Source organism: Carlito syrichta, unplaced genomic scaffold (assembly GCF_000164805.1).
Source record: "Carlito syrichta isolate Samal-C Ts95f unplaced genomic scaffold, Tarsius_syrichta-2.0.1 Scaffold109676, whole genome shotgun sequence".
Taxonomy (NCBI): Eukaryota; Metazoa; Chordata; class Mammalia; order Primates; family Tarsiidae; genus Carlito; species Carlito syrichta.
The window spans coordinates 35,375-51,349 of record NW_007053772.1 but is presented as its reverse complement, the minus strand read 5'-3'; the positions used below and the strand labels follow the sequence as shown (position 1 = coordinate 51,349).

The following is a 15,975-nucleotide window of genomic DNA, read 5'->3' as shown; positions in this document are numbered from 1 at the left end:
GAGGGCGCCCCGCCGGCTCCGGTCGTGGCGGCCCCCGCACCTCCAAACACAGAGTTCCCATTGAGCGTGGTGGCCACGGCAGCCGGGAGGTTCTTCTGGATGACGAGGCCAGCCCCCTGAGGGGACACGCCGGCCGACGCCAGGGTCACCGGTTCCGAGGGGCCAGCCGCCGAGGCCAGGTAGCCGCTGACGGGTACCTGCTTGGCCAGGAGCTGTGAGGTGGGCGTGTTGAGCGCCATGACCGGCTGGCCCACCACCTGGATGGGTGCCAGGCCTAGTGTGGCCGCCGCAGCGCCCCCGGGGCTGCCATTGGGCAGGCCCTGGAGGCCCGGGATGGGCTGCAGGGTCACATTTCCCAGGCCCACGGGCTGCAGGAAGGGCTGGACGCTCAGGGCTTTGTTGACCACGTCCTGCGGCGGCACCAGAGCCTGGTGGGTCAGCACGGTGGGCGGGGCCTGCAGTCCCAGCAGGTCGGTGCTGCCCGGGAAGAGGGCCTGGGGCCCTGCGGCCACCGCGGTTGCCCCTCCAGCACCCGCCGGGCACGCCCCGCCATCCGCAGGCTGCAGGGTGGGCAACTGGAAGGGGCCCAGGTCCAGCTCGGCCTCAGCCTCGAGTGTCTGCTCCGTGATGTTGGCCTCCTGGAGGCTCTGCTGGAGGATGTCGCAGGGCTGGTCCGCACCCCCGCTGCTCCCGCCGCCACCCCCCGTGGCGGGAGAGCCCAGGATGTCATCTTCCAGGAAGTCTAGGTCCACGCTGGGGGCCGGCTGGCTGGGCTCCGGGTTTAGGTGGTTGCCGGAAGCTTCTTGCACATGGAGCTGGAGGCCAGGCAGGTGGAAAGGAAAGAGCAGAGGTTAGACGCTGGGCCAGGGCAGCCACATAGACAAGGAGCATTTCATCTGCAAGTGGCTGGATCTGGGGTCAAATGCCACCGTGCCAGGGTGTGGCTGAGCCACCCTACGCCTGCTTGTTCTGACCTCAGTTTCCCCATCAGTACCAATCGGTAGAATGTAATAAAAGCAATTGCTGGCCAGTCATGGTGGCTCATGCCTGTGACCGACCTGGGCAACATAGTGAAACCTCTTTTCTACAAAAAAATCAAAAGATTAGCTGAAAGTGGTGGCACCTGTAGTCCTAACTACTCAGGAGGCTGAGGCGGGAGGATCCCCTGAGCCCAGGAGGTCAAGGTTGAGGTAAGCCATGATCGTGCCACTGTATTTCAGCCTGGGAAACAGAGTGAAACCCCCAACTCAAAACAAAACAAGAAAAAAAACTCAATTGGTTAAGTAGTCATACTTAAGAAGTCATAGGCCTTCAAGACCTATCTCTGTGATTACAAAACCCCAAGAGCTCTGAAAACCAAGCATGTTTCCATAACTCCTGGCAGCAAAACTGGACCAGAACTGATGTGACACTTCAGGTGGGCTGCAGTTATCCACGTCACGTGGCTCTTCCTAAGTTTAGCTGTGGAAAGGTGCGCGTGGGACATCATACACAGCGCACACCCCCCCATCGCCTCTCTAGAACCTGACCAAGACTGAATTGTGAAGCACGCCTGGCCGCGGGTTTCCTGTTCGCTGTTCCCGTGGAGTGAGGCTCATGGGAGCAACCTCTCTGCGTGACCCTGTGCACTCACTGCACCACGCACTCGACGCCCTTAAAGCCTTCATGCCATCCTGAGGTGTGATCCAGAACACGCCTGGTTGAATACAGGGCAGAAGAGGCTCATGGCACGTTGCCCCCATCACAGCTGACCAGACCACGGATGCAGCCCGCAGCCTGGAAGACTCTGCGCTTATCCACGTGGCAGGGGCACAGCTGCACCCACAGCTGGCAGGTACGTGAGAATATCATCACTTGTCGTCATTGTCATTATTATTATTCATTTATTGAGTTAGCGTCTCACTCTGTCGCCCAGGCTGGAATGCAGTAGCATGATCACAGCTCACCATAGATAGCTTTGACCTCCTGGGCTCAGGGGATCCAACCACCTCAACTTCCCGAGCACCTGGGACTACACGCACGTGCCACCACGCCCGGCTAATTTTTTTATTTTTTGCAGAGACAAGGTCTTGCTATGTTGTCCATGCTGGTCTTGAACTCCTGACCATGAGGTCATCAAAGAAAACTTCCCATATCTCACTAGAGAGGCGACTGTTCAAGTGCAAGAGAAGAGAACACCCGCATGGTATCACATGAGAAGACCATTCCCAAGACACAGATGAGTCTGCCTCCACAGATCAAGCATGAAAAAAAAAATCCTAAAGGCAGCAAGAGAGAAATATCAGAGCAAGACCCATCAGAACTGCTCAAGACTTATCTGCAAAAACACTACAAGCCAGAAGGGACTGGACTCCCATTTTTAGTGTTCTCAAAGACAAGCAAATCCAACCAAGAAGGTCCTACCCTGCCAAGCTAAGCTTCATCAGTGCTGGAGAATTAAAATCCTTCCCAGACATTCAATCCCTAAGAGAATATGCTGTCTTCAGACCAGTCCTTCTCAAGATGCTTAAGAAAGTGTTGAACAGGCCGGGTGTGGTGGCTCACGCCTATAATCCCAGCACTTTGGGAGGCCGAGGTGAGAGGACTGCCAGAGCCAACATCTCTACAATGAATCAAAAAGTTAGCCGGGCATGGTGGCACATGCCTGTAGTTTCAGTTACTTGGAAGGCTGAGGTAGAAGGATCACCTGAGCCGAGCAGGTCGAGGCTGCGGTGGCTGGGAGCATGTCACTGCACTCCTGCCTGGGTAACAGAGTGAGACTTCAACTCAAAAAAAAAAAATGTTGAACACAGAAAAACAAAAATGGTCATACCCATCATCACAGAAGTACGGGCATGCACAGAGTTAACAGAGCATACAGAGCACTCACAAAATATACACATATATTTTAAAAAGTAGCCAGGCGTGGTGGCTCACACCTGTCATCCCACACTTTGGGAGGTAGAGGCAAGAGGATTGTCTGAGCCCAGGGGTTCGAGACCAGCCTAGACAACTTGGCGAGACATAGTCTCTACAATAAATCAAAAAGTTAGCTGGACATGCTGGCGTGCCCCTGTGGTCCCAGCTACTTGGAAGGCTGAGGCGGAAGAATTGTCTGAGCCCAGCAGGTCGGGGCTGCAGTGGCCATAAGCGTGCTACCATATTCCAGCCTGGGTGACAGAGTGAGATTCCAACTCAAAACAAACAAACAAACAAACAAACAAAAAGACTGATGATCACAAAATAGCAACATTGCTGGGTCCATAAATGCAGTTACATTAACATGATGTATAATTATACCATGAGAGGTAAATTATTTCAAATATATTAGAGTAGTTGTAAGAATTAAACTAAAATTACCGTAAAGGGGGTGGCATATAAGTGTTCAGTGAACGGTTGTGATAATGATGAAGAGGGAGAGGGAGAGAGACGGAGGAGGGAGAGGGGAGGCAGAAGGAAAAAGAAGAGGGGAAGACAGGCAGCAGCAGAAGAGAAAGAGGGAGGGAGGCGGACGCCATGGCCTGGACACCGGGCATTTAGTCAGGGACACAGGACAGCCAGGCACACAGTAGGTGCTCAATAAAGGTCCACTGCATTCCCCGCCCTGGGCTTTGCTCACCGCCCTGCCTCAACTGTCCATGTGGAGACCGAGGTATCCAGGTGAAGAGGCCTTCTTCCCCAGGTCTCATACCTCGATGGCTGAGTCACAGTGGGGACCCTGGCCTTCCCAAGTCTCTGCTCTCCAGGCGTGTCCCCCAGTGAGCCCTGGGGCCCGCATGGGCCTCAGCTCCCCAGAATGGCTCTGCACTAGCCGGCCCACAGGCCCCAAGGCCCTGGGGACCTCACTTGCCTCTCCAAGGGGTCTGCTGGGCATGGCCAGCTTTACCCAATCGGCCCCCTACGTCCCCCAGCTCCACGCCCTCCTGCACAGCCAGGGTGGTCCAGCAGCCACAGTCCCACACCCGCCCCCCACCCCACTCTCAGTGGCCGCCCTTCCCCCCTCCAGTCAACGCCCCTCACGGGGACAAACCCAAGCCTCCCCTCTTGCCTTCAGCAACACCCCCAACCGGTGCCATCCTGGGCAACTTGGGCAATGACCAGGAGCCTCGGCCACTTACCCCAGGACCTTCATAGAAGGCACTTTGGGCCTCCCCGGGGTTATCCAGGAGGTCATCACTGTCGAGCTGCAACAAGACCCGCCCCCACCCAAGGCCAAATGTCAGCGGGGCAGAGACCAATTTAGGGTCACTCGAGGCAGGGGATGGGAGGGGGGTGTGGGGCAGAGGGAGCTCGGCCCCAGCAAGGCAAGGCTAGGCTGCAGGCTTAAAACCCAAAGCAGCCCCAGCTCCGAGACCCTTGCCCGTCCTCCAGTCCCTCCTGACAGGTCTGCCTTGAACTGAGAATCCTGCTGCCACACCTTTGCCCAAGCTGCGTGCCCTGCCTGTCAACCCCGTCTCTTTGGTGGTACAGCCTTCAGGGGCAGTTACATGTGCCACCTCCTCCCAACAAGCCACCCCTTCTCACTAAGAGCTCCTTTCTCTAAGCAGCCCCAGTGCCTGGCATGCCCACCGTCTGGGCACCTGACATGCCGTGTTGTGCCATCTCTGGAGGAAGGCACTGGTTCTCACTCCCAGGGCATCTTCAGTACCCAGAACAGGCCTCAGCACCCACCTAAGCGCCCAGTGAATGTTTGTTCGTGGCTGAAGCCCCCCTCACACCTCTATCCAGGGGACATCTCGCCAGAATCCCGGTTTATATATCCAGCAGTGCCACCCTGACTTCTGGAATCTGCCCCCAACTCCCCATCGCAGAAAATGGCACCGCAGTCCACTCAGCTGCTCAAGCCAAAATCTGGGTGTCATTCTGGCCGCGCTCTCCCCTCAACAGCTGGCCCACCAACAGCAGGTCTAGTGGACTCCACCTCCCAACAGATCTCAATCTAGAGCTTCGTGCCTCCCCACAGCCAGCACCAGGGCCCAGGCTGCCACCACCACCCTATTGCCCTCGCCACTGCCCCATAATTCCTTGAGGCTTCTCCTTTCAAGAGGTGGGGCTCAATGCCCCTCTGAGTGTGGGCTGGACTTGGTGACTCGCTTCTAGCCCATACTGTGTGATCGAAATGAGAGTGTGTAATGTCTGAGGCTAGGTCATGAAAGGCACTGCGGCCTCCTCCCTGCCCTCTCTCTGGGATCACTCACTCAGGGGAAGCCCACTGCCACGACGTGAGGATGCTCAAGCAGCGCTATGGAGAGCCCATGTGGTGGGAACTGAGGCCTCCCGCCAACAGCCACAGGAACAAGTCCTGTGGAAGCCCACACGCTGGCCCCAGGCAAGGCAGCCCAGTCCACATCCCAGCTGCAACCTCACTTAGAAGCCTGACCCAGACCTCCCAGCTGAACCACTCCCAATTTCCTGACCCTCTGACACCACAAGAGCTCAAACAGATGTTTAAGTCACTACGTGTGGGGACAACCTGTTACAGAGCCATACATAACTAATACAGCTCCTCACAGCTTGATAGACTTCTATTCTTCCTCACTCTGCTCCACTCTATGGGAAGCAACACAGATACATCAGTGTCTTGCTAAAGAGCCCACCAGAGCTGCCTGTCACATTCAGAATGAAAATCAAAACTCCTCTATCAGGGACTCCCAGGCCTGGTGACTTGTGTCTACTATAGCATCACTTCCTACTAGTTTCTGCTTCAGTTTGGACCCACCAGCCTTTCTGTTCCTCAAAGATGTTTTAAGTGTTTCCATCTTTGCGCTTGCCCTTCCTGCTACAGGGGCACCTGGCCTGGCCACCTCCCTTTGTTCCTTCAGGTCTCACCTTCAAGGTTACCTCCCTAGAGTGCCCCCTCTCTGATCCAACTAGCTAAAAGAGCCCCTGCACCCCATTCATTTTGTTTTAAAGGATTTTGTGCAAGTGACATTATTTTTTGTCATACTCTGCATGGGGCTTTACTGTTACTGGATTTTTTTTTTTCTGCCAAGGAGATGTATCCAGCATGAGATCAGGGATCTGCTGTTGGTTTTGCTCACTGCCTTAACTCCAGCACTGGGCCTATAGAAAGAAGGCACAGGGGCAGATGTCTACCAAGTCGAGGGGATGTATCTCTCACTGTCTCTTGCTCCCAATGACACAACCCCTTACCCGGGACTTACCTTCTCGGATCCATGCAAGAAGTCGTTGAGGGCCTGAGGGTCACTGAAAGAGAGAAGAGGAAGAGACACTGAGGAGGCAAGGAGCTGGGGAGGGGAGGGGAGGGACGGGGGAGTCTGAGACAGAGGACAGGAGGTGGGGAGCCCATTACTCACCAAATCACGTCTAGTAAGCATCTCCCATCCTCATCATCCATCGCCACTGGATGGGGTGGGGTCAGGAAGAGGGCGAGGGAGACAAGGTTAGATTTTGGCAGCTTGCCCGGCCCCCTCCCTTCAGGGGAGCCCCCGGAAGGGTCAGCATTTCCATTCCCTCGAGTCCGTGGGGGTAGATGGGGGTGATGAGCACCTTCCAGGTGCCCTCCCAGCCAGAAACTCCTGACCAGGGACAGCAGTCTTTCCCTCCCCTGCCCCTCCCCCAAACTCTCCCAGCACGAGAGGAGGAGGAGGAGGAGGAGGATGTGGTGACACCAAGCAAGACTCAGTGAGCCCTGGCTGTGTGCTTCAGGCAGGTGTAGCTAAACGCATCCTCTCCTCTGCCGCCCCTACTCTGCAGATGGAGGACTAGAGCCATGAGGCAGTCATTCCTGTCTCCCAGCCAACAGGAAGCAGAGCCAGGCCTCGAACCCAAGAAGTCCGGCTGCCAAGCCTGTGCGCCTCACCGCCACACTGCCTTGCCTCCCTGGCCCAGAGTCAGGGTGTGGTGGGCGCCTGTCCTACCTACGAGTGGCGGAGGGAGTGAGGGAGTGAGTGGAGGCGGCAAGAAGGGGCCGTGTGGCTCCAGGTTCTGGGCCTCCCTGGAGGACAGACGCAGGAGGGGAAGGGGGTGGGGGAGCCCAGGCAGAAGCAAGGCTGAGCGACTCATGAGGATGGCGCTCTGAGTCAGAGAAGCCTCCCAGCCAGGCTGAGCCTCATGGGCAGAATGATGAGGATGCGGACGGCTAACGTGTGTCGAGCACTTGCCCAGTCCAAGCGCTTCCGTGTTAGCTTGTTCAACCTACGGGGAAGGGACAGTGTGCTCCCATGTAACACCTGAGGAAATGGATGCACTCCACACTTGCCCATCCGCCCTCCCATATTTCCAGCCTTCTACCTTCCCAACAGCCCCCCAGTCCTCCAGAACAGTTAAGCACCCAACCCTCCCTCCAAGCTCCCTCCTTCCATCATCATCCATTTCTCCATCTCTCCACCCTTCCAAACATCCATCCATCCACCTACTCACCTCTCCACCCTTCCAAACACTCCTCCATCCATCCACCCACCCATCCCTCCATCCACCCATCTATCCTTCCAAACACGCCTCCAACCGTCAACCTACCCATCCCTCCGTCCACCCATCTCCCCATCCTTCTATCCCTCCAAATACCCATCCGTCTACCTACCCATCCCTTCATCCTTCCAAACACCCATCTACTTACCCATCCCTCCCTCTTTCTAAACATCCATCCATCCACCTACCTACACATCTCTCCATGTCTCCATCCACTCATCTCTCCATCCTTCTAAACACCCATCCATCCATCTACCTACCCATCCCTCCATCCGCCCATCTCCCCATTCCTCTGTCCCTCCAAACACCCATCCATCTGTCTACTTACCCATCTCTCCATCCTTCCAAACACCCATCCATCTGCCTACCCATCCCTCCATCTTTCTAAACATTCGTCCACCTACCTACACATCTCTCCATCCACCCATGTCTTCATCCTTCTCAACATCCATCCCTTCTTCTATCTATCCATCCCTCTGTTCTTCTCAACATCCATCCATTATTCTCTCCTTCCCTCCATCCTTCCAACCATCCATCTCTCCACCCATCTACCTACCCATCCCTCTATCCTTCCAAATATCCATTCATCTACCCTCCCTCCATCCTTCCAAGCCTCCATCCATTCCAAGATGGAAGGGAAAAACTTCTGTCCCTGCCTTTTGCCAAACTCCCAAGCCAACCCATCCTTCCAACCACTCATCTTCCTTCCGTTGCCTCTTGTGTCCTTCTGCCCTCTCCTCCCAAGAGTGTACACCGGACACAAAGAGGAAGAAGACACCATCCCTGGGTGGTGGGACTTTAGCTCTCAGGACCATGGAGCTCTTACTCTTTTTCCTTGGGCACAGGTCCTTGTCACCGAGGATGTGATAACTGTCATAGATTACCACCTCCACCCAAGACTCCCACATACAAAGTCGGACATGTATTATCAGCTGGTTCCCAGTCCCCTACCCTGACAGCATTCTCTGAACTCCCCTAATGAGGCATCTAGGAGTAACTGCCACCCCCAAGTCCACCATCTTCAAGTGCCCTGTAGCATCTTGAAGAGTTTGGGACAGGGACTTCCCGTGGCAGGTTAGGCCTATCTCTGGACACTCTGGAATCTGGTGAAAACTAAAGACCCTCTTGCCAGAGACATGTATGTGGGTCAAAAATGCCACATGTCCCCAGAGCCCTGCACACCAAAAACTCTCCTTCCCAGAGCTGGCCATGGGGACTAACCCCAGAGAGGTCCCTCCTGGGCTCCTGCCACACTCTGAGGAGAGTGAGGACACACTCTCACCTACTCCCCACCCAAACCCACTATGCCTCCTCCTCCTTGTTGCCGGGTCCACAGCCTGTGACCCCCTGCCCTCCCCCCAGCCCATGGGGGCCACGAAAAGGCAAGATCTGCAAAGAATCTGGAGAAAAGCAGGGAGGAGAAGGGAGGAGGACTTTGCCTGCAGCTGGTGTGGAGGCAAGGGGACAGTCCAGTGATCCCAGGGCCCAGGTGGGAAGGGGAGAACTGGAGGCTGCTGCTAAGCCAGGTTCTGCCAGGAAGGCAGGTTCCTTCCTCAGCCAGGGGCTGAGGGGATCTGGGGAGGCAGAGGGAGGAACAGCTGCCCCTGCAGAATGATCGGGGACACCCCCTGGTTACCTGTGCTACAAACGAATCATGAAGGGAAGGAGGGGGCGTCCACTCCAGCTCTACGCGGGGCCCCCAGCTGGGGACTTGGAGAGGGTCCTCTTGGGGGCCAGCTGTGGAGAGAGAGAGACAGACTGTGAGGGGAAGGCCAGTGGAAAGGAATAAGCCAGAGTTAGAGACAGACAGGCAGAGATACTGGGGGAGGGGGAGGAGGACAGAAGGAGGGGCGGGCTGAAGTGGCCCTGTCAAGAGGGAAAGGAAGTGAGGCTGGGCGTGGCAGCTCACACCTGTCATCCCAGCACTTCGGGAAGCCGAGGTGGGAGGATCGCTTGAGCCCAGGAGTTCAAGACCAGTCTGGACAACTTGTCTTCACAAGTAAAAAATAAAAAATAAGCCAGGCACAGTAGTTCACGCCTGTAGTCCCAGCTACTTGGGAAGCTGAGGTGGGCGGACTGCCTGAGCCCAGGAGGTCGAGGCTGCGGTGAGCCCTGTTTGTGCCACTGCACTCCAGTCTGGGCAACAGAGGGAGAATCCAACTTAAAAAAAAAATTGCCAGGCACAGTGTGGCTCACGGCTGTAATCCCAGCACTTTGGGAGGTGGAGGCGAGAGAATTGCCTGAGCCGAGGGGTTTGAAACCAGCCTGGAGAACTTGGTGAGACCTCGTCTCTACAATCAATCAACAAATTAGCCAGGCACGGTGGCATGTGCCTGTAGTTCCAACTACTTGGAAGGATGAGGAGGACAGATCGCCTGAGCCTAGCAGGTCGATGCTGGAGTGGCCGTGAGCGTGCCACTGCACTCCAGCCTGGGTGACAGAGTGAGACTTGGATTCAAAAAATAAAAAGACAATTACAGCCAAGAGAAGTGGCTCACACCTGTATCCCAGCACTTTGGCAGGCGGAGGTGAGAGGAATGACCGAGCCGAGGGTTCAAGACCAGCCTGGGCAACTTGACGAGACCTGGGCTCTACAATTTTAATTTTAATTTTAATTTTAAGAATTAGCCGGTGTGGTGGTGCACGCCTGTAGTTCTAGCTACTTGGAAGGCTGAGGCGGAATGATGATCGCCTAACCCCAGCAGGTTGAGGCTGTGATGGCTGAGCATGCCGCTGTACTCCAGCCTGGGCAACAGAGTAAGACCCCAACTAAAACAAACAAAAACAAAACCAGGGACGTGATAAAGGAGAGAACAAAGACAAGTTTAAAGTCACATAGCACACCACTGTACACTACCACAGAAGCCTCGCACACACGACATGACACAACATCACACAATGGCCTTTACTGACACTTCAGTCTGACAAAATACAGCCAACCCTTGCTCCCTGCAGTAGGGAGGTTAGGTCACCCAGGACGCAGAATTGGCCAACCCCGAGCCGCTGCTCCTGGGGAAACCCGGGCCAGGCCCCACCACCCACTGGCCACATTTCCATCAGCATCCATCCCCTCAGTCTCTGTTTCTGTCCAGAGACGCCTTATCTAGCACACACGGTCGATGCTGGTGGCTGACGGCATGGAGCTCCCACCTGAGCACGAATCTTCCCTTAGTCACAGTCCAGCCTTCCTGCACTTAGGAACATGAGCCAGTGTTTCAGCACCGTGCTTGGGACCTTTGAACAGTGGAATCACCAACAAAAAGCACAAAGATGTGACGACATGCCATTACATGGACTGTGAGATGGATACTGGGTTTGCAATTGGAGTGGAAGCCAGAACGCAGAGTACCGCCTTGCACGACCAACCTCAGCTGGGAAGTTGTGAGTCGGGCAGCTCAAATTTTCTTGCCCCTCTATGCACATCCTGCTGTTCATTTTTTTTTTTTTTCGAGTCAGGTGTTACTCTGTTGCCTAGGCTGGAGGGCAGTGGCATAATCATAGCTCACCTCAGCTTCGATCTCCTTGGCTCAAGCAATCCTCTCTCCTCAACCTACCTCCCGAGTAGCTAGCTGGGTGCACATCATCTTGCCTACTTTATTATTATTATTATTTTGGAGAGACAAGGTCCTGCTATGTTGCCCAGGCTGGTCTCAAACTCCTGGCCTCAAGTGATCCTCCCGCCTCAGCTTCCCAGAGTGCTGGGATTATGGGCGTGAGCCACCACGTCTGGCCCGCTCCACCCACTTCTGCAAATGGCTGGGAAGACACTATTTGGGGGGTACAGGTGCTGTCAAGCAGGCGAATTCACAAGCGTGGCATCTGTGCAGGAGGACTGACGGTTGTAACAATGACAGCGGGTAACACCGGTCCCAGGCCACTGATGGCCAGGCACTGGCTTATGCACACTGAGTGCACGAACTCCCTCGCCTTCCCCAGGGTCCCTGAGGCTGGTGTTTTTACCATCCCCATCTGCAGATGAGGGAACAGACTCAGAGGTCAGTAACGCGGCCCAGATCCCACCACCAGCACGAGGCCAGGCTGGGATGCCAGCCTTGGCAGCCTCACTCCAGGGCCCCGCCCCTGGCTACCACCCCATCCCCAGCCCTTTCGCCCTGTGATTTCCCTTGAGATGCATGTAAATATGGCAACAATGTTACGATCACATCACAATGAGGGTGCGCGTGTCTGTTATCATTTTGTGCATGCCTGGGATGCTTCCGATTTGAAGAGAGGATATGGGGTTGGGAGCTAAGGAAGGGTCAGAGCAGCGAGCGGCTTTCCTTTTCCTCCCAGACCCCAAAAGGATCTGGAAAGCACTGTCAGGAGACTTTGGGACACTGAGCCTCTCCCTCTATTCCAGGCCTGAGGGGTTCACAAGCCCCAGGGTGGCTTCCCAGTCTTTCCTCCTCCCAGCTCTGGTTTCAGGTGTGACCCAAGCTCTGGAAACTTCCTGCCAGCAGAATTAGAGACAGCACAGCACGGTGGATAGCCTGAGGGTGAATTGCAAGATTTTTTTTTTTGAGTCCAGGTCTCTCTGTGTTGTCCAGGCTGGAGGGCAGTGACGCGATCACGGCTCACCGCAGCTTCAACCTCCGGGGCTCAGGCCATCCTCTGCCTCAGCCTCCTGAGTAGCTGGGACTACAGGTGTGCACCACCACACCCAGCTAATTTTTTTTTTTAGAGATGAGGTCTCATTATATTGCCCAGGCTGCTCTGGAACTCATGGGCTCAAGCAATCCTCCCACCTCAGTCTCCCAGAATGCTGGGATTACAGGTGTGTTTTCATTCCAATGGCAGTGTTAAAGAAATGAATGAAATTTTCTGGGAGAAATATTCTGTTTTGTGATTGACATGTGGGTTAGGCGGGCATTCAAAATGTACCATCTCAGACTTACACATTTTTACACATGTATATTTTACTTTTAAAAACAGTAAATAACCCTCTGTATCCAGCTGCCACCGCTACAGCCGCCTACCGAGGGGCGCACCTCCGAGGCCGCAGTTACACCCTGTACAACACCTTCAGGGCCGCTGCGCCCCTGCCCCCGATCCCGGCCTATGGCAGGGTGGTTATGCTGCATACCGCTACGCCCATGCTACTCCTGTCTCCAATGACAGTTACAGACGAGTTTATGCTGCCGACCCCTACCACCACGCACTTGCTCCAGCCCCCACCCACGGCGTTGATGCCATGAATGCTTTGGCACCTTTGACTGATGCCAAGACTAGGAGCCATGCTGATGAGGTGGGCCTTGTTCGTTCTTCATTGCAGGCTCATCTGTACCGAGGGGGACACAACCGTTTTGCTCCATACTAAATGACAAAACCATAAAAACCTTGCAGTGTGGGGAGAAAGGAAGCTTTCCGAGGCCTAAGTATTGCAATACATGCAGTAGTACATCATTTTAGCAACTCTAAAAAAAAAAAACAAAAATAAAAAAGAGGAAAAAAATTACATTTTTTAATCTTATACCGCAAAAAAAAGATAAATAAAAAAAAGAATATGCAGCGGTAGGTGGTGAGTAAAAGAAACAAGAGGAGCAGAACGCTGGTAACTGTCAGAGCTGGGGATGGGATCTGGGGCTTTCTTATACTGTTCTATCTACTTGGCATATTTTGGAAAATTTCCAGACTCAAAAGAAAAACACGCCGGGCTTGGTGCTCAGCCTGTAATCCCGCGCCTTTGGGAGGCTGAGGTGAGTAAATTGCCTGAGCCCACGGGTTCGAGACCCGCCTGGGCAGCGAGACCTCATCTCTACAACAAATAAAAAAATCAGCCAGGCGTGGTAGCACATGCCTGTAATTCCAGCTACTTGGAAGGCTGAGGCAGAAGGATCGCTGGAGCCCAGCAGGCGAGGCTGCGGTGGCCGGGAGCGGCCACTACACTCCAGTCTGGGCGACCGAGTGAGATTCCAACTCAAAAAAAAAAAAAGAAAAACACACGTCCACAGCAGGCAGGTCTGGGCTCCCCTGAGATGTCCCCGGGCTGGCATCCGTGTCTCCCATTGGGCTGATGGCAAGGGGCCCAGTGTGGGATGACGTGCCCGGCATAGGTTTGGGCCTCAAATCCCTGCTCTCCTACAAGCTGGCTGGGAGACTTTGTGCAAGGGAGTTTGCCTCTCAGGGCCTCAGTGTCCGCATCTGTAAAACGAGCATGATCACAGTCCCCATCTTTCATGTGGCAGGCAGAGTCACAGACAACAGGGCCTGGCCTGTGACTTGTGCACAGCGGATGCGGGTTTTGTTCTGGGTTTTTTTGTTTCTTTTCTTTTTTTTTGAGTCGGAGTCTCACTCTATTGCCCAGGCACGCTCCTCTCAGCCACCACAGCCTCGACCTGCTGGGCTCAGGTCACCCTTCCGCCTCAGCCTCCCAAGTAGCTGGAACCACAAGGTATGCGGCAGCACACTCAGCTAATTTTCTGATTTATTGTAGAGATGAGGTCTCGCCATGTTGCTCAGGCTGGTCTTGAACCCCTGAGCTCAGGCAGTCCTCGTCTCTGCCTCCCAAAGTGCTGGGATTATAGGCGTAAGCCATCGCGCCTGGCTTCTTTCTTATTTTCTAGAATAGAGACAGGGTCTTGCTATGTTGGCCAGGTGCCCAGGCTGGTTGAACTCCTGGGCTCGAGTGATCCTCCCGCCTCAGCCTCCTGAGTAGCTGGAACCACAGCCGCCTGCCACAGTGCCGGGCTCAGGTTTCTGGGCTTGACCTTATTTATTTATTTATTTTTTTGAGTTGGAGTCTCACTCTGTTGCCCAGACTGGAGTGCAGTGGCCGCTCCCAGTCACCGCAGCCTCGACCTGCTGGGCGTCGGCGATCCTGCTGCCTCAGCCTTCCGAGTAGCTGGAACTACAGACGCGTGCTACCATGCCCGGCTAATTTTTTTTTTTTTATTTATTGTAGAGATGAGGTCTCGCCAAGTTGCCCAGGAGGGTCTCGAACCCGTGGGCCCAGGCAATCCTCTCACCTCAGCCTCCCAAGGCGCAGGATTACAGGCTGAGCCGCCGGGCCCAGCTTGGTCTGGACCTTATTGGGAACGATGCTGTTTTGTGAGGATTATGAAACATGGCCAGTTCATGAGAAAGGTCAGAGGTACAAAGGCCTCCGCCTCTATCCTCCTCTGCCCCCAGCCTTGTCTCCACACGGCCTCACACTGGCTGAGGACCTGCCCTGGGTCTGGAGGATCAGAAACTGGGCGAGGGGCCAGGGCTGCTGGGAGCCAGGGTTCATGGCAGGAATTCGGTGCACGATAGAACTTCTGCAGCCGTGCCCCAGCTTCTCAGCCCCGGTGTGCCACTGCCCGGCAGTGTACCCTAAGACCATTTACTCACCACTCTGTGCCTCAGTTTCCCCATCTGGAAAATGGGAGGGGAGTAGCACGTCTTCCATAGAACCAGCACATATTAACACCCCTAATCCCTCTGTACCCCAAGTCCTTTGTGGACATGTATACCAACCGCCATCACTCCAACTGCCATGATTGATCCAGACGCCTGCAGCTCTCAGACCACAGCCCAGTGAGGCTGGACAGCCCAGGCTCCCCCCTGCCAAGTTATCTCAAGGGCACATGGATTGCCGCTTTAGCCGGTGTCAGAGGCATGGCCCTTCTGAGCCAGGCACCAAGCCCCTTTGAGCCCTTCCACCCACCCTGGTGTTACTCCCATTTTCCAGATGAGATCAATGAGGCTGAAAAGTGCTGTTATGGGAACACCAGAGAGTATATACACCGCGGACCCCTGCAGGGGGCCAACTGGGTATCCTGCAGCTCTCAACCCAGCAGGCGCGAACAAGCCCATAAAGCGTTGGAAAAGACAAAGTGTTAGAATGCCAACCCAGGCCAGGGATTTGATGACACTGAGGAACTGTGACTAAGGCTCTACATTAATAATAGCATCATTTCTTTTCTTTTTTCTTTTTTTTTGAGTCAGAGAGTCTCACTCTGTTGCCCAGGCTGGAGTACAGTGGCACGCTCACGGCCACAGCAACCTCGATCTGCTGGGCTCAGGCAATCCTTCCGCCTCAGCCTTCCAAGTAGCTGGAACTACAGGTACACACTACCACACCAGGTAATTTTTTATTTACTGTAGAGACGAGATCTCGCCAAGTTGCCTGGACTGGTCTCGAAACTGTAGGCTCAGGCAATCCACTTGCCTCAGTCTCTCAAGGTGCTGGGATTACAGGCTGAGCCACCAAGCCTGGTCAGCCCTGGAGATTTTGATTATGTCCTGGGAATTGCATACAGAAATCTGTAGTTTTTTGGGTTTTTTGTTTTTTTTTTAGTCAGGAGCTCACTCACGGCCACCACAGCCTCACCCTGCTGGGCTCAGGCAATCCTTATACCTCAGTCTTCCAAGTAGCTGGAACTACAGGCACACGCTACCACACCCAACTAAATTTTTGGTTTATTGTAGAGATGAGGTCTCACCAAGTTGTCCAGGCTGATCTCGAACCCCTGGGCTCAAGCAATCCTCTCGCCTCAGCTTCCCAAAGTGCTGGGATTATAGGCCTGAGCCACCGCGCCCAGCCCATTTCTTTTCTTTACAGAATTTTTCCCCTGGGAGTGGCGG

The 15,975-nt window shown here is 54.6% G+C and overlaps 1 protein-coding gene across 1 annotated transcript in view; it reads right to left on the bottom strand.

Moving 5' to 3' along the window:
• The window catches only part of LOC110596549 (BRD4-interacting chromatin-remodeling complex-associated protein-like), a 10,326-nt gene extending 1,179 nt beyond the window's left edge, over positions 1–9,147 (bottom strand). The window contains exons 1-5 of the mRNA XM_021717626.1: positions 9,047–9,147; positions 6,297–6,342; positions 6,144–6,186; positions 4,098–4,163; positions 49–815 (exon numbers count right to left, since the gene is read on the bottom strand). Coding sequence (XP_021573301.1) covers positions 49–815; positions 4,098–4,163; positions 6,144–6,186; positions 6,297–6,337 — 917 coding nt within the window. The 5' untranslated portion in view covers positions 6,338–6,342; positions 9,047–9,147. The remainder of the gene's footprint in view (positions 1–48; positions 816–4,097; positions 4,164–6,143; positions 6,187–6,296; positions 6,343–9,046) is intronic.
• Positions 9,148–15,975: the final 6,828 nt, after the last annotated feature.